This window comes from Euphorbia lathyris, chromosome 5 (assembly GCF_963576675.1).
Source record: "Euphorbia lathyris chromosome 5, ddEupLath1.1, whole genome shotgun sequence".
Lineage (NCBI taxonomy): Eukaryota > Viridiplantae > Streptophyta > Magnoliopsida > Malpighiales > Euphorbiaceae > Euphorbia > Euphorbia lathyris.
Genome location: NC_088914.1, coordinates 908,880 through 935,280, shown reverse-complemented (window position 1 = coordinate 935,280; position 26,401 = coordinate 908,880). Strand labels below are relative to the sequence as shown.

The following is a 26,401-nucleotide window of genomic DNA, read 5'->3' as shown; positions in this document are numbered from 1 at the left end:
TACAAAATACAGTATATTTTTATTATTATTATTATTTTCACATCCCAACATATGTTTATGATTTGTTACTGATAAAATGACGCACATGTGAAATGTAGATGATAAGATTCATGACCGAGAAGACAGTTTGATGAATTATTTCTGAAATTGACCCAATTTATCAACGTTAGAGGTAAAATTGCTCTTGGCTACAAACGTTAGGGGTAAAATTGCACCATTTTAGATGTTAGGGGTAAAATTGCTTCTGACCCAAAACGTTAGGGGTATTTTTGCATCTTAACCCTTAAAATATTCGGAGAGAGTTGAAAAAATTTACACCAGTAGAAATATACACACGGTAATATTTATATAGGGAGAATATATCCGTGAATAAAATACTTGGTGGAAAAGTTTTATCTCTCAAAAAAGATTTACATAGTAAAGAATGTAAACACATAATAACACATGGATGGTTCCAGTATTTTAGAGGCTGTAGTTTCTTTTATACTTCATTTAAGTTTCATTTGAAATCAAATCTTTTGGCAATTTGCAGTATTGACGGAAAACAAATTTAACCTTGTATACAAAACAATGTAATTTTATAAGTTTTATTAATGAAAGACGAGTTTTTTTTAATATGCGTAATTTCATGTTTTAGCCTAACCTCCAAATCTTTTTACCATTTTGACTATCCAATTGTGCATACCTGTTAATGAAAAAAAACCCATCTTCCATTAATGAGGTTGAAAATTATATCGTCTGGTAAATGCCAGACTTAAAATTGTACTATTTTGTACGTAGATGCTAAATCTATTCACCCCAATAACCATATGATTAAATTTGTAAGTTATCTCTATTATTATAAGAAAAAAGTTGTGAAAATAAATTTCTCTTGTTGTGCTATTGTTGTTAAGAGACGGTGATTAAAAAAAAAAGACAATATGTATTATTATCGTCTGTTTTCGATTCCATTTTGTAAAATGTATTCTTTATTTTCTATATATAATTACTATTAAATTTAGAATGTATAATAATTATTTTTAACAATTGAAGTTTCAATAATTATTATATTATAATTAAAATTAGTTTTGGATTTTATAAAAAAACAATAGATCAGAAGCCGGTCTAGACGGGAGGCTGTTTAGACCGCATCCCACTGAAGCTGTGTTTCGAATAACATTTATACAGGGAAAAAGAATGATTCGAGAGTCCTTGGCCACTTCTAAAGGCTTTTGCTCTTCTCGGAGAGACGCTGCTATTTTATCACGCCTTCTAGCTTCTCCTCGGCTGCCTCATGCTCCCAACATTATTCCGATCCATTGGCTTAAACCTCCTTCGGGCTGGGTTAAAGTCAATGTGGACGGCTCTGCTTTTGGCACTCCTGGCGAGGCAGGAGCAGGAGGCATTTTTCGCAACTTTCGTGGCTTTCCCAAAGGTTGTTTTGCTTTTTCTACCCCTCTTTCTTTCGCTTATATGACTGAATTGAGAGCCGCTATTTTCGCAATTGAACTTGCCTGAGAGAAAAATTGGCATCAGCTTTGGGTTGAGTCTGACTCAATGTACGTAGTTAATCTGCTTAGACACCGCTCCATGGATGTTCCTTGGAGTATTCGACAAGAGTGGTTGCATTGCCTCAGCATTTACTTTAGAATAAACATTATCTTTTCACACATCTTTAGGGAAGGTAATAGAGTTGCTGATGCATTGATAAGGTTTGGAGTTTCTTCCTCCGTGATCAATTGGTGGCGTTCAGCTCATACTTTTTGCCACAAGTTTATCAATGATGACATTTGTAGTATTTCACAATTGCGTTTTTCTTGACCTTTCCTATCTTTTCTCCTCCCCTTCTTTTGTTTGTTCTCCTTTCTCTTCTGTTGTTCAAACACTTATTTTTCTTTTATTTATATATTGCGGGTTTGACAGTTCTTGGGCCATGAGTGCTCACCCCGTCCTAGTTCTGTCTCGTCCCAATTTCTATAAAAAAAAATAGTTTTTTAGTTTTTTTAGGTGTAATTTATTAAATTGAATTATTAATTTGAAAAAGGAAAGGTTGATGAGTAGGTGACTAGTTTTGGAAGAAGTAGATAATTAGTTTTTAAAACGTAAGAAAAACCCAAATGTGGTAGACAAGATGAAACTAATATTTAATGCACAAGTTGGAAAACCAACTTATGGCTACTAATATATTATTAATTGTGTTACCATGTGGGCTATGACACTTTTAATTAATATTGCAGGCTTAATGCAACATTAGCTGCCTCTTAATTTGTTTAAAAAGTTTGATTTGTTCTCTAAATTTTTAAAATATTTTAATACCTCAATCGATTTGTTTAAAACGTAATTAATTAATCAATTAGTTGTAAAAAAAGTAAATTATATATAAGAAAAATATTGCACACGTTTTGGAATGTTATTACATAATTCACATATATATAATAGATTGAAACTTGTTGAAAATGAAGTTTTTATTTGCTCAACTGTAAAACTTGTCATCTCTGATATTATAACCCAAACTCTGACTTTAGTCATTTTACTTTTTCAAAACGTGTACAACACACCTTCCGCATGCAACTTACTTTTTTTTTTGACAACCGGATGATTAATTGACTATATTTTATACAAATTGAGAGACTATTTAAATATTTTAAAAAATTTGAAGAGGCTGCATTAAAAGTTTAGAAAATTAATCAAACTTTTTAAATAAATTTAGAGAACAAATAATGTATTAATCCAATATTAGACCATCTAATCAAATATCATAATAATAATTTTTTTATCAAAATAATATTAGGTAAATTACACTCATGGCTCCTCAACTTATCTTTTACTTTCGTTATGATTCCTAAACTTTAAAACTGAATATTATGATATCCAAACTTTGTACTAACCCCTCTTAGTGTTGATGAAGATGAACACTCTAATAGTAGATAATCATCCATTTTAGAGTTGATGAAAATGATATTCTAAACAACTTTAACTCTTGAATTTTTTGGTTTTTTGGTCATTTTTTATGTTGTTCAGTTATGAGAGAGAAAATGATAATTTAGAGAGATAGAGCTCCAAAAATAGTGATTTAAAAAATTGAAAACAACAATTTTTTAGAAAATATAGTTCTAAACAGTTTTAATTCTTAATTTTTTTTTTATTTTAAGATAGTCATCGACCATTTTAACTTGGTCACGGTAAATGAGCTATAATAGTAGTAAACTGCAAAGTTTAGGAGCCACAAAGACCGGTTTAAAGTTCAGGAGCCATAATAAAAGTAAAATTAAAGTTGAAAGGCAATAAGTGTAATTTACTTGAGATAATGATCAAATTTAACCCTGACGTTTTCAAGCGAAATGCATATTTAACTATAACGTATAAAATGGTGTAAATTTAATTCTAACGTTTTCAAGCAAGATCAATTTTAACCACGCGCTAAAGGACTGGTCTAACTGTTATTTAACTATACATCAACCTTGCAAATAAATTTATCGATAAATTGAACCATGGGCGGATGTAGGGGGGTCAAAGGGGGTATTTTCCCCCGTTCATCCTGAATAATAATAATAAAAAATTAGTCCAAAATGACGTCGTTTTGGTTCCCCTCAAAACGACGTCGTTTTGTCTTGTGGGGTTTTTGATATAAAAAGAAGGGTTAAGGTGCAAAAATACCCCTAACGTTTTGGGTCAGGGGCAATTTTACCCCTAACGTCTAAAATGGTACAATTTTACCCCTAATGTTGGAAGCCAATAGCAATTTTACCCCTAACGTTGATAAATTAGGTCAATTTGAGAAATAATTTATCAAACTGTTTTCTCTGTCATGAATCTTGTCATCTACACTTCACACATACCTTATTTTATCAGTAACAAATCACAAACATATGTTGGGATGTGAAAAAAATAAGAAAAAAATATTAAAAATATATTGTCTTTTGTACGAATTAGACAAAAAAATTAAAAAATTCACCGAATTTATAAATATTAATCTCCAATTTTATTATTAAATTACAAAAAACATTATAACCTTTTTTTAGAACAAATTGATATGCAATTGGTGCAAAATAAAGAAAAAAATGATTGTATTTTATAATAGTGTCTGAAATTGATCCAGTTTATCAATGTTATGGCAAAATTGTTTTTGGCTACAAACATTAAGGGTAAAATTGCATCATTTTAGACGTTAGGGGTAAAAGAAGCAGTCTAGGTAGAGGCAGCAGATCGTTTTCAAGCTATCACAGATCGTAGATATCAATTGCCACCTCGTAATCGTCGATCTACTTAACATTAAAAGTTTTTTTTTATTATTTTAAGACATTTTGTATCGAATAGCAATTATGTACTAAAATATATTTTTTTCAATTAATACTATTTCGTCTAAAAAAATTTTACATAGAGTTTTGCCCTCTCTCCTTCAAATCCTGGATTAACCACTGAATTGAACCAACTTCATACATTTTGGTTAGATATTAATAACAGTAAATATTTTAAACATTTTAATAAAAAAATTATGATTAATTTATATGTAGCAGATTTAGGTTTTAACAGAATTTTTATAATTTTATTAGTAATACATTAAATATTTTAGACATAATTAATATTTGGACGGACTGAAATGACGGTTAAATACCAATCAAATCGGTTTTTTTGATTTTCGATAATATAATGTCAAAATTGATCTTTTTTAGAATATTATGTTTAAATTGATAATATTTAATACGTTAAATTTAAATCTGCACTTCCTTTAAAATATTAAAGTTGAATTTCATCTTTTATCACAAATATTTGATTCAAGAAATTAACTATTATATATATTTATTTATTGCTAAAAGATAATGGACGAAAATGTTAGAATATTCTCTCCTTTCTTACAAGGGTTTTTTTAGAAAATTATTTTTGTTTCAAACATGCTTGTCATTTTCACAAAGGCAGAATAGTGTTTCACGTGATAAAACAATTATTAAAACTTTTACTGGAAGACCCATGATGGGATGGGGTAAATTACATCCATAGCACCTTAAATTTGCACTTACTTACTTTTGTCATGATTTATAAACTTCAAAATCCAACATTATAATCCTTAAATTTTATATTTTATTAACATCACGACACTTTTTAATGTTTACTAAAATAACATAATTTTTTAAAGGATAAAATACAAAAAAAATATTTATAACGTTGATAGTTATGAACAATTTTATTTCTGATGTAATTTTATCTTTAAGACCGGTAACAAAGAGCAAATTTATCCATAATATCAATACTGTTGGAAGTAAAATTATAAGGGTAAATTCTAAAGAAACCCTGTGGTTTCATATTTTTCAAAAATAAATCATGTGGTTTGTTTTTACAAAAAAAGGACCATGTTATATGCCGTTACAAGAATTACGAAAAATGACTTAACATCGTTTAACTTGATAACGTGGCAAATGGTAAAATGGTCCGAATTTGTTGGGAGATTTTTCTTCTTCTTCTTCTACGCATAACAACTGCTCTTTAATATTTGATTTACAAAATTAACAATCTAACCCACCATCTGAAATCATCTTGGACGATCGTCGCCGCTTCTGGACCATCATCGAGGATGGTTCTCACCCGATCTTGATCACTCAAAATGATGCCCATCGCTCTTTCTTCTCTCCATTATCATCGCAAGCTCATCAAGACACCATCTAGAAGAGGCGTAATCTTTGGAAAGCACGTTTACTGAAATTTTTTGATTCTCGAATTGCTTTCGTGATCTCTAATTCAATGAGTTCGCCTCACGATTTCATCATCGTCTCTGAATTTCGGATCCCTGCTTAAATTAGGGATGTGTAGAGATGATCGCAGAAATTTTTGCGGGTATCTCCGCCTCTGAAGCTCAAGAAGACATGGTAAGTCCATCGAGATGAGGAAGATGAAGAAGCTTGATTTGTTGTAATAACCATTTGCGAATGATGAGAAGAAACTCGGAGTTAATTTGCGGAATTAGATGGAGATGTGAAGAAGTAATTCGAGGAAGCAATAATGGAGAAGGGGGGTTATAATTTGGAAGAAGAAGAAGAAGAAGAATCCCCCAACAAATTAAGATCATTTTACCCTTTGCTACGTCATCAAGTTAAACGATGTTAAGTCATTTTCCGTAATTCCTGTAACGACGTATAACACGTTCCTTTTTTTTTGTAAAAACAAACCATGAGATTTATTTTTGAAAAAAGGTTTTTTTTTTTTTAGAATTTACCCAAATTATAATTAGGGGTAAATTTGTTCTCTGTTGCCAGCCTTAAGGATAAAATTACACCAATATTATGAGTAAAATTGCTCATAACTATCAACATTATAAGTTTTTTTTTTTGTACTTTATCCTTTAAAAAATTATAAACAGTTATTTTATGGAAAATAAGAGCTTTAAAATTATTCATGGTTGTCAATCTTAAAAGTATTTTGTACCTTATCCTTTTTCAAATCACAATTTTTAGATATTTCTCACTCTAAATAATCATTTTCTCTTTTTAAATAATAATTTTTTCTTTCCTAACCAAGCAACACCTAAATAACCTTAAAATCAAAAAAATTCAAAAATTAAATTTGCTTGGAATATCATTTTTAAAGAAGGGTTAAGATTATACTGATCAATGTTAAAAAAGGTGATAATGCTAGTAAATTGTAAATATTAGAGATAATGATATTGGATTTTGAAGTTCATGGGTTATAACAAAAATAATTGTAAAATTAAAGGTCCATGAGTGTAATTTACCATGATTGAATAAAACGACACGTGTCAGTTGGAGAATCCATATGATTTTTTTTGAAACCCGAATCCATATGATTAATTGACCATTTAAAACAGCGTTGAAATTAGTGGAATATGGTAAGAAATCAATCCTTTATTTCATGCATCTTTATAGAAACATGTTCGCTTCGGCATAAATTTAGCTAAAAAGATATTTAAAAATAAATAAATGGATTAAATTAAAGTTTTAATTTTAAATGCTCCTCCACTTCATCTTTTTCTCTCTCTCTCATTTTAATGGAGCAGCATAAACCAGGAAGACGAAGTAGAAGAAGAAGAAGACGACAATCACATATATGTTCGAAGATGACGATATCTTTACTAAAAAGACAATGACAACATTTCAGAGAAATTAGAAAACGATTCCTAATTTATTCCACGACAACGGAAAGCAGACCGCCGGAACAGTTACTCACTCGGTATTTCTCTAATCTTGCTTAAATCTCGATTACGATCCTTTCTTTGTCATTTTCTCAATCCTTTTCAGATTCCTTTTCCTCAACGGAAAGCAGACCACCGGAACAGTTACTCACTCGGTATTTCTCTAACTTTAATCTCCATTACTTAAATCTCGATTACGATCCTTTTCTTGTCATTTTCTCAATCCTTTTCAGATTCCTTTTCCTTTTTTAGTCTTTAATTTATTTCTGCTTGCTTGTTTTTCTGTTGATTTGTGTTGTGAATCTGTCATTTTGCTTGGTTAGATAGAGGTAGAGAGATGGATATCTTTACTTAAAAGACAATGGCAACATTTCAGAGAAATTAAAGAAAAACAATTCCTAATTTATTCCACGACAACGGAAAGAAGACCGCCGGAACAGTTACTCACTCGGTATTTCTCCAATCTTACTTAAATCTCGATTACGATCCTTTTCTTGTCATTTTCTCAATCCTTTTCAGATTCCTTTTGCTTTTTGAGTATTTAATTTATGTCTGCTTGCTTGTTTTTCTGTTGATTTTGTGTTGTGAGACTCTCATTTTGCTTGGTTAGATAGAGGTGTGTGGAGAGATGGAGGAGCGGCGGCTATTTCAGAAAGTGTGGGTTTCGGTGTTTTTGATCGGAATCTTTGCTGCTTGTGACGGCGGAGTAGCCATTGCACAAAGTAAGCTGAATATATGGCCAATGCCTAAATCGGTGACCAACGGCCATAATCGCATCTCTTTGAGTCCGGATTTTCGGCTCATTACGGAGAAGGGTTCCAACTTCACTGACACTTCTGGTATTTTGAAGGAAGCCTTCGCCAGAATGCTTGATGTTGTCAAAATTGGTCATGTTGTTCATAACAATGTCTCTGCTCTTCCGCAATCTCGTATTCTCAAAGGTCTTCGCGTCCACATTATCTTATCTAATCAACAGGTAATTGTTACAATTTTGAAGTTGTGTACTAGTTTTTCCAATTTGAGTTTCATTTTTTTATGCTTTCTCTTAAGTTGTTCTTCTTTGTATGCTTCATCGTTTGTGTACCCATATGAGCTGCTTGAGACTCTTTCTCCATACTGTTTCACACAGTAAAATGAATTTGTTCAGCAAGCTTTAGATGCTTTGAATCTCCATCCTAGAATTTATTTAGTTATTAGTTACATGTGAAAACTGCTACCATTTCAAATTCATGTAGTTCCCTTTCCCGTGCTACTTATAGGGAAATGATATTTTTGGATTGAAGTTAAAATGATGTTAGAGTTTAAGTAAATCTTGTCTATTTGGTATGGGTTATCCTTAACCATGTTTTGGTGCCTTCCTATGCTGCACGGAAACTCGGCTTGGTTAGTGTTTCCGCATTTTGTGTCCATTTCGGAAACGGAAACTCCTGGAAACTAGTACAACAAGTTTCCGGGCATGTTTCGGTAAATAATGAAAATAGGAAACTCGATTTTGGTTTACGAAACCGTTTCTGCCGGCAAACACAATCCAATTCCAATTCCAATTCCGACTATGATTCTAGCTAATTGAAACTTCTTCCTCCTTCATTGATATAAAATTTATTCCAATTTCTGCTCATCTGTAGAGTATGAATACCAAATTTTATTATTATTATTATTATTATTATTATTATTATTATTATTATTATTATTATTATTATTATTATACTTTTAGTATTTTAAATATATCCCTATATTTTTAATATTTACACGTTTCCCCACGTTTCCCTTTCCTATGTTTTAGAAATAACGTTTCCCCGTACCCGTTTCAGATTCAGTGTCCATTTCTTTTTCGTTTCCGTTTTCGTGCAACCTAGGTACCTGCATATTTCAGCTAAATTTAGTTCTTCCTGCAGAATGAATTTGATGAAGTATAAGCATATAACCAAGTTATTTTCTGCAGGTTTATTGCTGCAATCTAACAGATGACGCTAACAATTTTTTTCTGATCCACAGTTGCAGCATGGTATTGACGAATCATACAAACTGCTAGTCCCTGATCCCGGAAGCCCAAATAATGCATATCTTGAGGTTGGTGTAACTGCTCCTTTATTATCTACTTTGGAGTTAAATAATCTGTTGTACTCTTTACCAACTTTACAATTGTTCAAACTGTCTATTGTTCACATAGTTTGACATGGGATCCTGATTCCTGACTCAATAAATTGTTTGGTAGTTCATAAATGGAAAAAAGCATCTTGAAGCCTCGGATTTTTCATTTTTTTGTGCATTAAGCCCTTAATCTTTTATTTGGACATATTAAGCCTTTGGTCTTTTATTTTCTCTTACATTAAGCCCTTGTTTGTCAAATTAGTGAGTTGTGAGTATCTAATTCAGTTAAAAAAGCGATTGTTCGTTTCATCTGTGTTCAAAATTATATTTTTTACAGCTCCAAATAAGGTTTTTACAGTCTTTCTATAGCAACGTTACCATGAAAACTGTTTCAGACTGTTAATCAAGTTTTATGCTCAAAACCAACTTTTATGGTCATCAATAGACCTGTCCACGGGTCTGGGTACCTGCCCGGCCCGCCCAGGCCCGTGCCCCTTGGGCTGGGCTTGGACAATGAAAATTGATCATATGCCCAGCCCGGCCCAGGCCCGCTAAAGCCCGTCTATTTTTTGGGCGGGCTTGGGATTAATAAAAATAGCACGGGTCGGGCCCGACCCGCCTGTTAATACTAATTAATAAATTTATATATTTATATATTAAATATTTGAGGGCAAGCCTCGGCGCAACGGTAAAACGTTGTTGTCGTGTGACCGAAGGTCACGGGTTCTAGTCTTAGGAGCGGCCTCTTGCCAAAAATATTGGCAAGGGAAGGCTTGCCCCCAGTACACCCTTGTGGTGGGACCCCTCCCCGGACCCTCGCTTAGCGGGACGTGTAATGCACCGGGCCACCCTTTTTTTTTTATATATTAAATATTTATTTTTAAATATAATATTTATTTTTTATAATTAAAAATTATATATATATTTTTAGATGGGTTTATATGGATTGGGTTTGGGATTTGATTTTTAAGCCCGAGCCCGCCTAAATTAATAGCGGACTGGACTGGGCTTGGATGGCACATTTTTACTTAAAAACCCGATAGGCCTGGCCCGAGCCTGGCCCATGGCCAAGTCTAGTCATCAATGGCTTAATGTGGCAGAAATAAAAGATCAGGGGCTTAATATGTCCTAATAAAAGATTAAGGGCTTAATCCATTAAAAAATGAGAGATCAGGGGTCAAGTTGCTTTTGCCTTCATAAATTAGCTGTCTACTGTATTATGCATCAATTTCACAATCTTATGTTAGCTGACCTACTTCAGAGTCAGATAATATTATTTAGAAACAATAGTTTATTAATAATAGTCTTGACTGACTTTATTATTGTTTTATGCCTATATTTAGCTAATTTTCATCTCAACAATTTTGAAAAGTGACTTTATAATCTTCAAAATCAAAAGTAGACTTCATTTTTCATGAAAAAAATATAATTTAGACTTTTGCTTTTGGAAAAAGAAACAGAAAGGCTTGATACATTTTTAGCCCCTGTACTTGTGAAAAAGTTCTATTTACCCCTGAACTTGCTTAAATTGATGTATTGACTCCTCAAAGATACCTATTAGTCCTCTAAACTTTCTTAAAGTGCTCTATGTCCCCTGAACTTGCTTAAAGTGTACACATTTCAACTTTCCCAAAATCTCTCCTTAACTCCGCCACATATATTTTAGGGGTTAATAGGTCGATTTAAACAAGTTCAAGGGTAAATAGGACAGTTTAAAAGTATAGGGGCAGTTGACTATTTTGGGTCAAATACAGGGACTAAATATGTATTAGGCCAAGCAGAAACTTGCCTGACTTTTTAACCTGCATCCAAATGACATGATTTCCTTTTCTTATCTCAAAGGAATCTCCAGATTGCTTTGCATAAGAAAATGTTCCTATCAAATTACTTCTTGGTGGTCCTAAACTGTCCTTAACAAATTTCCCTAATATGATTTAGGGTGGCTTTCTCTCTTAGTAGCTGGCTGAATCCATTAACTAACTACTGATTCACCTACGATCTAACAATATGTGTTCTTAACAGGAAATCTAACTAGGCAGCCCTTGTTAATGTTAATGTCTATCATGATTGTAGATATTGTTGATGGTGAATTTGACCAATAAATAATATAGAATCATTTTACATGAAGACCCCATTTGTTTATTGGAAAATATTATGTTTCGGAAAATATTGGGTAAGGGCAAATATTGTATTGGAAAATAAATATTTTCCGATGTTTGGCTATAACGCCGGAAAACGGAAAGTAGTGGTGGGTGGCTAAAGTTTTCAAAAGGGTAAAAAGTAATGAAATAGGTTTCCAAAAGTTCAGAAAAGTGCTTTACTCTTCACAAATTTTACTGTTGACTAACCTAGAATTTTCCATTGACTTACTCTACACAATATTTTTCTGTCAAACAAAACGGACCTAAGATGCTGGATATTGTTTAACATGCGACAAAATCTGATAGTGAAAATGCTAAAGGGAAATTATTGGATCAGTTGAATTTGTGGGCCTAAGCCCTAGAGAGTATGTTCTTGTAAGAAAAAGGGAAAGGAGACCACGTTCAGGGCCAGTCCTGACATTTTAGATGTCCTAGGCGAAATAAGAGATAAGGGGTCCTGACATTTTATATTATTATTTTTAGATAGTATAGTACATCATATAATTGCATTTATAAGAAAGTATAAAAATACAAATCCGATTAATTCCCGATTAATCCTGAAGGGCTTTGTCCGCCACTCTAGCGGGCAAGCGCTTTTTACAAACTTACTCTTGGGAAAGGTATTGACCGTTTTATATGTTGGAGTAGCGGGCATTAAGAAGGCATGTTGTTAAGATGATAGTTTTGGCTCGGCCATGAAGCTTGGGAAGCAGATTGTGCTGCTGAATCTGTTACTTTCTCCTCCTTTTTCATTGTTGCTATGACTGAGTGGGGATCTTGGAGATTCTTGAACTTGCCTGTATACCTGAATAAAAAAATCCAGAATTGGATTGAACAATTAACTTTTTCTGTAGGGCTGAACCGAATTGTACGGTTGACTTAGTTAGATAAAATTCTAGAGATTTTCAAATTCCTTATATTACTAAGTGAATATGTTGGAGATTCTGAAACAGACCTAATATCTGGAAAAAAATCCGGAACCAGATTGAACCGTTGACTTTTTCTTTAAAACCGAACCGAATTGTAACGCTGATTTTATTAGATACAATTCTAGATATTTTCAAATCCTCCAATTGTACCGAACCGAACAGTACTCACCCTAGTTGTAATTCTTTTATAGCTCTTGCTTATGAGTTCAGTCAGTTAACAGAATTCTTTGTTGAATTAAAAATCATCTTTCCTTTTCTTGCAAATGCTTCCATCTAAATTAATATTTTATTTGGTCTATATTGATAGTTTTAGATTCTTGCTCTATTTTCTCATCAACTCACAAATTGCTTTAAAAAATGCAGGCACAGACAGTGTACGGAGCTTTGCATGGGCTTCAGGTTATTTATTTTTTTTTTTTATATGCATAAATGCAGGATAAATTACACCTACACCTACGGCCACGGCCATTGAAATTCACTCATTTTCATGTATGATCACTAAACTTCAAAACGCCACTGAACTTTAGATTTTCTAACATTTATGACCACTAAACTTTAGATTTTCTAAGATTTATGGCCACTAAACTCCAATCAACGCCTCAAAATGACCGTTTCAAAATAAAAAAATCAAGAATTTATGATATTCTAACGAACTTTAATTCTTCAAAATTTTCTGTTTGAGGTAATTTAAGTGTTGTTTGGTCAAAAGAGAAATCTCCATAAATGGCGATTTTGGATATAAAAAATGTGGATTCAATTTAAATTTCATTCTAAACAATTTTAATTCTTGAGCATTTCCATTTTGAAGTCGTTAATGGTCATTTTGAGGTGTTGATTAAAGTTTACTGGCCATAATATTAGAAAGTGTAAAGTTTAAGGTCTGACCTTTATGCTTAGTTTTGAAGTTTAGTAGCCACATCGTGAAAATGAGTAAAGTTTAGTGGCTATGGGTGTAATTTACCCTAAATGCCAGTGCTCTTTATGATATCAATACCATATTCAAGGTAATCAATAGTCATCTGATTATACATGAAAAATTGCAGACATTCAGCCAATTATGCTATTTTAACTTTCGAAGCAATGTAATTGATGTTCTTATGGTCCCATGGAATATCACTGATCAACCAAGATTCCCTTTCAGGGGTCTCTTAATAGGTAACCAGTTCTCTGTCTCACTACACATGCAATAATCCTCTTAAATAAGATATTCTTTTTAATGTCTACATCGTCTTTCAAATGGCTAAATCTTATAAGCACCATCTTATCTTAGTACTGTTTGTTGAAGAACAGAGGGCCATGATTTAACATTTATTAGTTAATATGGCTTGGGGGATTATTTCAGCCACTTGCATAGCTGGACCTGAGATTTCGAGTGCCCTGTATAAATCTGAAGTGAAGTGTCTAACTAATAAAACGAAAAATACATTAATTACAAAAAATAAAGTACAAATTAGCACTTCTTGTGGTTTAAGTAACTTCAATTTTGAAAAGTTTTTTTTTGCCCCCGCAGATGCAACAGTAACTGGTATAATCAATAATATCCAATAAGGAATAAATACATTTTGGAATATAATCAAAGCTTTTCAAATAACTCAATACCTCAATAGCTTTTTTTTTTTTTTCCTCTTTGGTTAAAATAGTTAGATGTTTTAACTCTTTAAACAAATCTTGACTATCAATATCACAACAATCTTTATAGTGCCCCTACTATTTAGAGGACCTGTGCGGCCGCACTTCTTGAACACCCTCAGGGCAGGCCCAGACCACTTGATAGGCAATTTCAGCCAATACACTCTCGCTTATAAATTGTAGACTTCATCTGGTTTTTCCATTTGGATGTGCTAGTCTGAATTTTCTGTTGGAATTGCTGCTAAGTGTATATTAGTTACAGTGGTTTATAGTAGAGAGTATAAGAACTCTGTATTTGACAGCCAAGATGTCAGTTACTTTTTTGTTATCTTGTCAAGCTCTATATAAAGTTCACTATCTCTGTAATATCTTTTAATGAGAAATATAAACTTTTCTGTGGATACATGTGTTTTACATTTTCTTTATGATATATATGCAGATACTTCAAGACATTACCAGCCATTACAAATGATAAAGAAAGTGATTGATGCTATGGCTTATGCAAAATTGGTATGAACATAATTTAAAGGAATGTAAAATGTAGGCTTAATACATCATTTGTTTTTTGAACTTGTCCAAAAAGCTTGATTAGCCTCTGAACTTTCAAAGTATACCGATAGCTCTCTGAACTTGTTTAAGATGTCCTCATAGCCAATTCAATTTGCTTAAAATGTAATCAATTAATTAGGCAGATGCAAAGAAGTCAGCCGCATGCCGAAAGTGTGTTCCACGCGCCTTGGAATGTTATTACATAATTCACGGAATAGATTAAAACATATTAAAAATGAAGTTCTTATTTGCTAACTGTAAAACTTGTGCTCTCTGATATTAGAATCTCATACCCGACGTTGGTCGTTTTATTTTTCCAAGGCACGTGCAACTGAGTGATTAATTGACTAGGACACTTTGAAAGTTCAAGTGGCCAATCAAGTTTTTTGGACCAATTTAAGAGCCATATGATTTATTAACCTAAAATATATTTAGCATAGTAATGTTGACATTGTGAATTGATTCCTTATGCAGAATGTATTGCACTGGCACATTGTAGATGAACAGTCTTTCCCTCTGGAAATACCTTCTTATCCAAAACTGTGGGATGGTGCTTACTCAGTTTCTGAGCGTTACACTTTTGACGATGCTGCAGAAATCGTGAGGCAAGTGATTTCTGCAGTTTGCACGTTCAATATATTTGTTCTTATTGGTTACTAACATCTGTCATATTGTGTAACAATTTTGCAGTTATGCTGAGAGTCGAGGAATTAATGTGTTGGCTGAAATTGATGTTCCTGGACATGCACTTTCATGGTATTTATATGTTTGGTTTCTGAAAACTTTATAGGTAAAAAGCATCTTTAGACCGTGATCTTTCACTTTTTGGTTCATTAAGCCATTTATCTTTTATTTGGAACATTAATTCCCAGGTCATTTATTTTTGGTCCCATTATGCTCCTACTTGTCAAATTAGGTTAAAAAGTTGTTATTCATTTCATCTGAGTTTTACAGTTTTTCTATAGCCACATTATATATATATCAGAATCTGTTTTCAAACTATGAAAAATACAAATTTCGAACGCATGTGAAATGAATAACACTCTGTTAACCGAATTTATGTTCAAACCTGATTTTTTAGGTCATCAGGAGGATAAAAGATCATGCACTTAATGCGACCAAGAATAAAAGATCAGGAGCTAAATGTATATAAATAAAGGATCAAGGGTTTAATTAACCAAAAATTGAAAGATCAGGGACCTCATGATACTTTCTGCCAACTTTATATATATATCGCAGGTGCATCAATTAAAATAGAATCAGTACCTCAATTTCCCTCCAAGACTAACTTTATTGTAGTAATTGTTTTTAATAGGTAATACTGTTTCTACTTGAGGTGAATCATGCATTCACAAGTTGAAGTTTTGATCATAGCTGCCTACAATGACCATAGAATCTCCACTTGAAACAATGCTCTGCGATAGAATTTATAAAACCACAAATATCATTCGTAATAACTAATAAGTCATTAATTCATCAAAAAGAAACATTTAATACTTCAAACTATTTAAACTACCAAGTCTAAAGACTATTCTAAGACATTTTCATGATCTTCATCTACAAACATTTAATATTGATTAGCTTTTAGTTTTTTATTTTTTCAATTAGTTAATTATTTATATTTAATTTTTCTATATATTAACCCTTATTTTTGTAGTGTTATTTAAAAAACCCCTAAATTTTACCTAATTAAGTTCGAAACGTGTATCCCCATAAATTAAAAGAAAAAAGAAAAAAAAGGGATACTCGTTTTTCCATATCCTGTACCTATCTCCATGTATCCGTATCCCCGGAGTATGTGATTACGCCGTAATCAACCTCTTAGAAGTATAGGTGCTTCATAGGCAGTGAACTGTTGACCTTAATTTCATTTTGACTGGAAAATAGATTTACGGTCTGCCAAAATAGAAGTAAAGGACTATTATCCTCTCATAATGCTATTGCATCTTGATTGTTTGCAGAAGCAAACATGGTGGAAAGTTGGTTTTTTGGTAAAAGTGAACAGTAGGCCTAATGCTGGAATTGGTATGGCCACTGTTCCTGAACCTTTGGTTCTTGTTCTATCCAATAAGGAATAATGCAGTTCAAGGTGGTCCTAGTCCCAGTTCTTGTTTGAAAACCCAGTTCAGGTTTTTTTTTTCCTAAATGAATTAGGAATAAAATAAAACGTGTTAAATTTTAGTTCTTTAAAGAATTAAGCCTTTTAAAAAAAAAGCCATCTCACAGCCTTTTGGGTTTGCGGGAATCAAAATCCAAGCAGTAATCACCATATTCTGGTGGATAAATTACACCCATGACCACTGAACTTTACTCATTTTTCATGGTACTGTCAGTAAACTTCAAAACATAACATAAAAGCCATTCAACTTTGATTATAGCCACTAAACTTCAATTAGGGCCTTAAAATACCTCAAAATAAAAAATTCCAAGAGTTGATGATATGCTCGCCAGGCCTCTCTCTCTCCTTTTCTCCATTCCATCCGACGACCGAACCCCTAACAGATTTGCCCCTAGAGACTGTGCTGCTGATAAAACTGCTCGAACTGCCACTTCCACTGGGTTCTCTAAGCCATTTGGAACTGCCCTGATCCCCTCCTCTCCGCATTGTAGCCCTTAGCCACTCACCCCATTCCCTCTTGATCTCAGAAGTCGGCATATGGAATAGTTTCTCACAGAATTGATCAGTATGGCCAAGGTGGCCACAAATGTAACAAAACTTGCATAGTCTTTCATACTTAAATCGCAAGAAAGACCATTCGGTTGATGAGCGTCTAATCTTCTTGCAGCGTTTCAGTGGTTGACGCACACGCAGTCTCATATACTGTCTTCTCATACCACTATTATTGTTAACATCATACTCCAGGAATTTACCAATGAAATCCCCTATTTGCTTTCCTATCACCTCTGACATACAGCCTACTGGTAAATCATAAACTTGCACCCAAATATCCACAAAGTCCATGGCCAACTGCTCAGGTAGTTCTCCCACCACAGGCCTCCTGCAAGTACCCTATCTCTATCGACAGCATGGAAAAACTCAAAAATGAATAAGTTCACCATAACTTCCGAGATAGCTACACCTCGTCCAGGTCTCCAGATGTCAGCCAATTTATTTTTCATAGCCAAAAAGTTCACAGGCTTATCAGTCAGGAACTTGCTCACCAGTGACAACCCATTCCCATTACTCGTTCCCCCTTCAATCGACTCAGAGAAGTCTAGGGAATCTCCTTCTTCATTAGAGAGAGTTAAATTTTCCATTTCCCTCTCCATTATCTTCACACCTAAAACCTTGACAGCCTTCAATCGCACAGCAACACCCCAGTCGTCCCTAATCAAGTTGCTTGTCTTGTCTTCTCAAGATCACCTACCAGTATCAGTACGTGTTGCGGAGAAGCACGACAAAACGGAAGAAAAAAATCGAGACCAGCTATAATCAGATTCTCTGCGAACCAGAAAAAACGGAGAAGCACAATATCGAAACAATCAGCCAAAAAGAAATAAACGCAGCGACCAGCAAAAGATCACCGGCGCCGACACTCTTACACCGGAAGAGACCCTCTCACAGTGGGAACGGTGTTAACCGTAGGTATCGGAGAGAAAATCCTTGATAAAAATTATTCTTATCTATATATATATATATATATATATTTTTTTTAAATACATATATTTTAACGGTTCGGTTAACCGAAAACCGCGATTTTTGAACATCTCAAACCGAAACCGAAAGCAGTCTATTTTTTAACCCTAAACTAAACCACCGGTTCGGTTAACCGATTTCCCAGTTCAGTTTATCGTTTGGTTTGTTTGGTTTTTTTGCCCACCCCTAACTTTAATTCTTTGAAATTTTCGTTTTAAGGTAGTTTAGGTGTTATTTAATCAGGAGAAAGAAAGTGAATTTTAGAGAGAAAGCAAATAAAAATAGTAGTTTCATGGTAACTGACGTTCTAAACAACTTTATAACTTGAACAATTCCATTTTGAGGTCGTTAATGTTCATAACATTAGAAAGTGTAAAATTGAGTTGGCTTTTATATTACTTTTTGAAGTTTAATGAACTTACTGGAAAATGAGTAAAGTTCAGTGGCCATGGGTGTAATTTACCCGACATAAATTAGTTTTTTGAACACTTCATCAAAAACCAAAATAAAACCTTATGGTTGTCGTAGTAACTTTTCTGCACAGACCATCGAAGTGAATGACATACAACCTTCCGAGAACCTTAAATGGATATTTTTTCTTCTCTTTTGCAGGGGGGTGGGCTATCCTTCTCTATGGCCATCAAAGGATTGTCAGACGCCTCTTGATGTCAGCAATGACTTTACATTCAAAGTGATAGATGGGATTCTTTCAGGTAATGTCACTTGAAACCTAGAAATCACTGACACGGGTAAAAGAAAAAATACGGGCCAAAATTTTCAATTTTTGGTTGATTAAGCTCTTTATCAGCTCCTGATAGTTTATTTTTGGTGTCATCAAGCTCCATGTTTGCCAAATTAATTAGTTGTGAATATCTAATTGAGTTAAAAATGCTTTATTCATTTCATTTGTTTTTGAAATTATATTTTTATGGTTTGAATTATGGTTGGATTTTGATTTTTTCTTATTAGGGCCTTATTTTATTTTCATAGGCGTAATGCATATTTACACCCTTAAACTTGGCAACTTTTGCCTATTGGTACCCTAAACTTTTAAAATAACCCATCACACACCTATAGTTGGCTTTAAAAACCTATCACACACCTATAGTTGGCTCATTCGGACCATCTACATACAAAATCGTCGGTATGTCTTCTTTGACAGACAAGGTGGTATGTGCGTGCTATAAAAAAAGAAAAGTGCGTGAGTTCGTTATGTATGCCGCCTCATCTATCAAAGATGGCTGATCAACGATTTTGTGTGCAAGAGATCCGAATGAACCAACTATAGGTATGCAATAGTTTTTATATATGCATTAAACCATTTTTATATATCAACCCCTCTTTTTTGTAAATTTATTAAAATTGCCCTGTATTCTACTTATTAACTTAAAATCCGTGTCCTAAAAGTGTTCCCGAAGTGTCCCCATTAAAAAAAAAAACTTATTTGGAGTGTCGGGTGCATGTCCCTAGGTTGTCTGATGTTCGTACTTTAACTTCTTAAAAGTGTGGTGATTCCTAGCTTGAAACTTATTGGAATTTCTGTCATGATGTTAAGGAATAAAGCAGTAAGTGGTTTTTTTTCATCAACAAATCTTCTTAAGTCATGGAACACAAAAGAACGCTAACATGTTTGGACATTAAATGTTTCAGATTTCAGTAAGATCTTCAAATTCAAATTCGTGCACCTGGGAGGCGATGAGGTTGACACAAGTAAGTTCAAAGTTCCCTCAATTGACTTCAATCATGATCATTTAATTTCAGACATCGTTATAAAACAAAGATGACAAGATTCATGATTGATAAGACTGTTTGATGAATTATTTTTCGAATTGACCCAAACTTGTTTGCTCTGTAAAATTGCATTATTTTAGACTTCAAAGGTAAAATTGCTCCTGAACACTTTATCCCAAAATTTAACTTCCACTAACAAGTGGAATCATCATCTTGAAGCTTGATGTCACTAATAGAGAATCGAAACTCAAACTCACCCAAACAGATTAGTAACAGTAGTCATAAACACAAATAGAGAATCTGATTAACAGATGTAATAGATGGAATATAGAATTCAGGGAATACAAACAGAAAAGAGATAAATTGTTCAAGCTAGACTCTAACAAAATGGCAGAGTCTCTGCTTGAAGCAGCCAGCAGAAAACTTAACAAAATATTCAATACCCAAAGAACATAACAATCAATTCCTACTTATACTTGCATATTACCCAAAATGTGGTGATGTGTACCAGAGATAATGATTATCTATGCTCTTTTTTTCGTCTTTGTCATGAAACCAAGGTTATGCTTATAGTTAAGACTCAATTTAACCATTATACTTGAAGGCGTGTATAACACATGCCCATCTTACCCTATATTGATATTAAATCAATAAATGGGGTTGCCAGGATTCGGATTCTTGATCACTTAATATATCACCGCTTCCTGAACTTGTACATAAAAGTAGATTGACTCCCTGAACTTTGTTAGTGTTTCACCAACTCCCTAAACTTGCTTATTTCGTAATAGTAGCTCCCTAAACTTGTCCATAAAAAATATATTAGCTTAAGCTTTTAGTTCAAATGGTTTCATGATATAATATTGGCCTAATACATCACTAACTCCCTGAATTTGTCCATAAAAGTAGATTAACTCCCTGAATTTTGTTAGTGTCTCACCAGCTCCACTAAACTTGTCCATAAAAATATATTAGTTCCCTGAACTTTGCAAGTGAGACACTAACAAAATTCAGGGAGTTAATCTACTTTTATGGACAAATTCAGGGAGTTAGTGATGTATTAGGCCAATATTATATCATGAAACCATTTGAACTAAAAGCTTAAGCTGATAGTTAAGCTTAATTCATATTAATATCGGGTTAAATGCACCGTTGGTCACCGGACTTACATTGTTGTCTCGGAATAGTCACTCAACTTCAATTTGTCTCAATAAAATCACTCAATTTTGAGTTTTGTCTCAATTAAGTCACTCTAACGATTCCAGTGATTAAAAAACATCGAAATGATGACGTAGGTGACATGTCAGCATGAGTCAACTCAGATCTCTGACCGAAACGACACATGACATCCACGTGTCGGTTATTTTTTTCATAAAAATAACCGACATATAATAGCCATATGGCGCATACGTTGATGTCATGTATTATTTTGGTCAGATATTTGAGTTGACTCATGCAGACGTGTCACGTATGTCATCATTCCGATGATTTTTAATCACTGAAATCGCCTGAGTGACCTAATTGAGACAAAACTCAAAGTTGAGTGATTTTATTGAGACAAATTGAAGTTGGGTGACCATTTTGAGATAAACATGTAAGTTCAGTGACCAATAGTGCATTTAACCCTATTAAATTAATATCTGCCAGTCTTAGACTACAATAGTACAACTTTCACTATTTCCTGTATTCTATGGAGAGCACGACAATTCATTTCTCATGTAATTGCATCAATTCATTTCAGGTTGTTGGAGAACTTCCCATGTGATGAAATGGTAATAAATCCTATAAAAATAAATAGAATACTGAAATTATTTTCTCAAGCAACTAAAAGTTATAAACTTTATTATGTTATAGAATATATAATTTATTATCTTACCAAAAATAAAATAGAACTTATTAATTTAATTGTATTATTGTTTTTTTTTTTTTTTTTTTTTTTTAGGGCGAGCCTTGGCGCAACTGTAAAACGTTGTTGCCGTGTGACCTGAGGTCACGGGTTCGAGTCTTAGGAGCGGCCTCTTGCCAATTAAATTGGCAAGGGAAGGCTTGCCCCCAATACACCCTTGTGGTGGGACCCCTCCCCGGACCCTCGCTCAGCGGGGACGCGTAATGCGACCGGGCCGCCCTTTTTTTTTTTTTATTGTTTTTTTTTCTTTTAACATTGTTGTCACTGCAGGTTAAAAGAGAATCGTATGAATGAAACTGATGCTTATCAGTACTTTGTCCTGCTGGCACAGAAATTAGCTTTATCTCATGGATATGAAATCGTTAACTGGTATTTAATTTATAAAAAAGCTAGTAAAAATAGTTCAGTTTTAAGCCCATATAGAACCATCTAATTATGAAATCTGACAGGGAAGAAACCTTCAACAATTTCGGCAATAAACTCAACAAGAAAACTGTGGTGCACAACTGGTATATCTTCCTAGAATGTTAATCAATGATCTATCTGATTCATGATGCATCATTTCAGTTTTATTTATTCATGAGTTTTGATTTATGCTCTTCACTATTAAACCCAGTTTGTTTGTCAGAAAATATTGGTTAAGGGAAATTTTGTGTTGGAAAATGTTTGGCTACAACGCCGGAAGCAGTAAGAAGTGGTGTGTCAGTTTTGTTACTATACTAAAATTTTGGGTTGACTTATTTTTCTAGGGTAAAAAGAATTGAGTAGGGTTAAAACATTTTTCTAACTTTCTTCACAAATTTTTCTGGTGACTATACTAAAATTTTGGGTTGACTTATTTTTCTAAGTAAACAAACATTGGAAAATATTTTTCGGCAAACAAACGGACTTAGTCATTAAATAAATTGTTTCCAGCATTCTTTGTTTTTTATTAGGTCATCTTTCTTTTACATCTTTCGATTAACTTATACTATAAGTCTATAAGAGAAGAGATATATGTAAGAATATAAATCAAACTTGTTTTGTTTTAAACATGTATTGATTAATACATCATTTGCCTCTGAACTTGTCCAAATAAGTTGATTAGCCCCCTAAACTTTCAAAGTGTTCCGATAGCTCCGCTAGCTTGCTTAAAATGTCTCGATAGCCCCTCAAATAGCTTCAAATATAGTTAATTAATCACTTGTTTGCCAGAAGTAAGCTGCATGAGGAAGGTGTATTGCATGCGTCTTGAAAAAGTCAAATGACCAAAGTTGGGGTATGCGATTCTAAGAACTTCCTTTTTAATATGTTTTTGAATTATGTAATAACATTTCAAGACGCGTACAACACACCTGCCATATGCAACTTACTTATGTGCAACCAGGTGATTAGTTGACTACTTTTAAACAAGTCAAAGGAGCTTATCAGAACACTTCGAAAGTCGAGTCCAATTAAGCTTAAAGTGTACAATTTTCAACTTTTTTAAAGTGTACAAATTTCATATGAAAAAGTTCTACTTGCCCTTAAACTTGCTTAAAGTGACCACCCGACTCTGAAAGGTACTTAATAGCCTCCTGAGCTTGCTTAAAGTGTACAAATTTCAACTTCTCCAAAATCTCCTCCATGTGGATTTTAGGGGTTAACTGTTCACTTTAAACAAGTATAGACTGTCAATAGAACATTTTTAAAGTTCAGGGGTCAGTTAGCGTTTTGGAACAAGTTCAGAGGAGCATGATGTATTAAGCCTATAAATGGAGTGCTTCAACTCCTAATATGCGTGTGACATGTGCTCCCTGGTTGGACTTAGAATTACATGCATTTTCTCTTTAAATTGTTGTGTATGCAAGATGAAGCTCATGGCAGATTCGTTGTCATTCAATTTCCCATTGCAGGCTTGGTAGTGGTGTAGCTGAGAAAGTGGTTAATGCTGGTTTGAGATGTATAGTAAGCAACCAGGATAAATGGTACTTAGATCACTTGGATACTACATGGGAAGAATTCTATATGAATGAACCGCTCACAAATATCACAGACCCTCAAAAACAAAAGTTAGTTATTGGGGGTGAGGTATGTATGTGGGGAGAGTCAGTAGATGCATCAGATATCGAGCAAACCATATGGCCACGTGCTGCAGCTGCTGCAGGTATCTACACTATCATATTTCATGACAATTTCGAATCACAGTAATGTTCACCTGGACCTTGAATAACCCAATGAATTTGGTAGGCTTATTAAATCTACGTCTTAGGATGCTCTGAATCTCCACCCTAGAATTCTAATAAATCTAAATCTTCTAATAAATCTAAATCCAACATTGAGAATCCAGGTGAACATTACTGTCTCGAATTATATTGTTGATCTTACAGTTGTGTCTGCTAGAAAACGCTTAATACATCACCCGTCCCCCGAACTTGTTTAAAAAGCTTGATTGACCATCTGAACTTTTGATGGCCCACTCAACTTGCTTAAAATGCAGTCAGTGGAAAAGGAGTAAGTTGCAAACGGAAGTTGTGTTGCACGCACTTCGAAAAAGTAAAACAAACAAGATCGGCGTATGAGGTTTTAATATAAATCTTTTAGAGTTGAGCAAGTAAGAACTTCCTTTTTAATATGGAAAAGAAGTAAGTTGCATGCTGAAGGTGTGTTGCACGCACTTTGGAAAAATAAAACGACCAAGATTGAAGTATGAGGTTTTAATATCAGATAGGAGAGGTTTTAGAGTTGAGCAAGTAAAAACTTTATTTTTAATATGGTTTAATCTATTTTGTAAAATATGTAATACCATTTCAAGGCACCTGCAACACACTTTACGCATGTAGTTTACTTTTTTGCAACCGAGTAAATAATTGACTACATTTTAAGCAAGTTGATGGGCTATCAGGATATTTTAAAAGTTCAGGCTCAATCAATCTTTTTGGACAAATTTAGGGGCAAATGATATATTAGGCCGCTAGAAAAACTTGTGCTTCTCAAACTATGTATGTATTTGTGAGGCTTAATACATCATTTGTGACTTGAACTTGTCTAAAAAGCTTGATTACCCTCTGAACTTTCAAAATATATCGACAGTCTTCTCAAATTGCTTAAAATGTCTTGATTGCCCCCTAACTCACTTAAAATGTAGTAGATTGATCATTCGGTGGAAAAGAAGTAAGTTGCATGCATAAGGAGTGTTGCATACGCCTTGAAATGTTAGTATGTAATTTATAGAATAGATTAAAACGTATTAAAAAGGAAGTTCTTACTTGTTCAAATTTTAAGACATTTCCTTTTCTATATCAGAACCTCATATACCCTGACCTCGGTCGTTTTAATTTTTTAAAAGTGCGTAAACACACCTTCTACGTGTGGCTTTCTTCTTTGCCATCGAATGATTAATTGACTGTATGTTAATGTTGAGGGGCTATAGGGACACTTTGAAAGTTTAGGTGACCAATTAACCTTTTTGAATAAGTTCAGGGGGCATATGGCATATTAAGCCTATTTGTGAAGTCATTCCTGTTGGGTTCAAATGCAAATGGTTGTCTAAAAAATGGTCACTCAATTTCAATTTGTCTCAATAAAATCATTTAATTTTGAATTTTGTATCAATAAAATCACTCCGATGACTTCAAAAGCAAACAAACACTAGAAAAGTGACGTGGCTGCCACATTAGCAGTAGTCAACTTTCACGGTTGGCCGAAACGACCTAAATGACACCAAGTTGACCGAAACGACACGTGTCGTTTCGGTCAGCTAGGTGGTAGCCACGTATCGTTTCGGTCTGCTGTGAAAGTTTACTAATGTTGACATGAAAGCCACGTTATATTTCTAGTGTGGTTTTTTACTCTTGAAGTAGCCGGAGTAACTTTATTGAGACAAAATACAAAGATGAATGGTTTTATTGAGACAAATTGAAGCTAAATGACCATTTTTGGACAACCACAGTGACGAATCCCATTCTTATTACATCATAACGATTTTGGTTTTGGATATAGGTCAATATTTATCTGAACATACTATTTGGCTATTTTTCTTGGACATGTAACTAACTATCTATATGGTTTTTGTGCTTGAAATCTCTCTGATTTAAGAGCGGCTATGGACACCTATTGACAAGCTTGCTAAGGACCCAGACCAAGTTTATGGAAGATTAACACACTTCAGATGTCTGTTGAATCAAAGAGGAATCGCAGCAGGTCCGGTAGCTGAAATGGGCCGATCACCTCCTTTCGGACCAGCTTCTTGCTTCGAACAGTAATTAATATATTCACATCTCCTGTTGGGGTCGAGAACAATTCTTTCCCATTCAAAGGATCATTGCGATAACGAATAATGTATTTTCGAGGTGTGTAAAGATTGTAAACTGGAATGTACATTTTCTTAAAGTGAGCTGCTATATACCGCAATTTTTTTTTTCATTCACCGCACTCTTTTGACATTTATGCCTTTTCATTTTAGTTTTTTTAAAAACTCAATTTTTTTTTTTCTCTCTTTCTCTCCCAAGCCTAATAACCCGAATTTGACGAAAATGGATCCGAGTATTCCCGAAGACCATGATTTCGAACACGAAGTAATCTTACGATATAAATTTAAATTAAAAATTCGTTTTTTAAATTTTGAATTTTTTTTTAAGGAATAAGCCTAAACGGATGCGCCACCCAGTTCCACCATACGGTGGAACGAGCGCGGAACCTAGTTCCACCTTA

The 26,401-nt window shown here is 33.7% G+C and overlaps 1 protein-coding gene and 1 long non-coding RNA gene across 8 annotated transcripts; one reads left to right on the top strand and one right to left on the bottom strand.

Annotated features, from left to right (window-relative positions):
• Positions 1–6,918: 6,918 nt before the first annotated feature.
• LOC136229233 (beta-hexosaminidase 3) lies at positions 6,919–26,113 on the top strand. Of its 7 annotated transcripts, none has more exons than XM_066017884.1 (18): positions 6,920–7,158; positions 7,227–7,275; positions 7,444–7,571; positions 7,735–7,842; positions 7,971–8,096; positions 9,116–9,190; positions 12,645–12,680; positions 13,325–13,436; positions 14,350–14,420; positions 14,934–15,064; positions 15,150–15,215; positions 18,709–18,809; positions 19,747–19,806; positions 21,566–21,596; positions 22,001–22,099; positions 22,180–22,239; positions 23,605–23,855; positions 25,787–26,113. In XM_066017884.1, exons 5-18 carry the CDS (start codon positions 7,986–7,988, stop codon positions 25,951–25,953), a joined length of 1,371 nt encoding a protein of 456 aa, XP_065873956.1. In that variant the 5' UTR covers positions 6,920–7,158; positions 7,227–7,275; positions 7,444–7,571; positions 7,735–7,842; positions 7,971–7,985; the 3' UTR covers positions 25,954–26,113. The 7 variants fall into 7 exon arrangements, with proteins under 7 accessions (XP_065873954.1, XP_065873956.1, XP_065873955.1 ...); XM_066017883.1 differs by having other exon boundaries at positions 7,731–7,842; XM_066017882.1 differs by having other exon boundaries at positions 6,919–7,158; positions 7,735–8,096.
• On the bottom strand, positions 11,833–18,069 carry LOC136229234 (uncharacterized). Its single transcript, XR_010689018.1, has 3 exons — positions 16,869–18,069; positions 15,726–15,874; positions 11,833–12,157 (listed from the first exon to the last, which is right to left on the bottom strand). It is a non-coding gene; the product is annotated as an uncharacterized lncRNA (long non-coding RNA).
• Positions 26,114–26,401: the final 288 nt, after the last annotated feature.

Coding starts and splice junctions, on each gene's coding strand:
- LOC136229233 (XM_066017882.1), top strand. CDS start 7,749: ATGGAGGAGCGGCGGCTATTTCAGAAAGTGTGGGTTTCGGTGTTTTTG. Junction 15,216..18,708: donor CCTGGACATGCACTTTCATG/GTATTTATATGT, acceptor TCTCTTTTGCAG/GGGGGTGGGCTATCCTTCTC. Junction 21,597..22,000: donor ACTTCCCATGTGATGAAATG/GTAATAAATCCT, acceptor TTGTCACTGCAG/GTTAAAAGAGAATCGTATGA.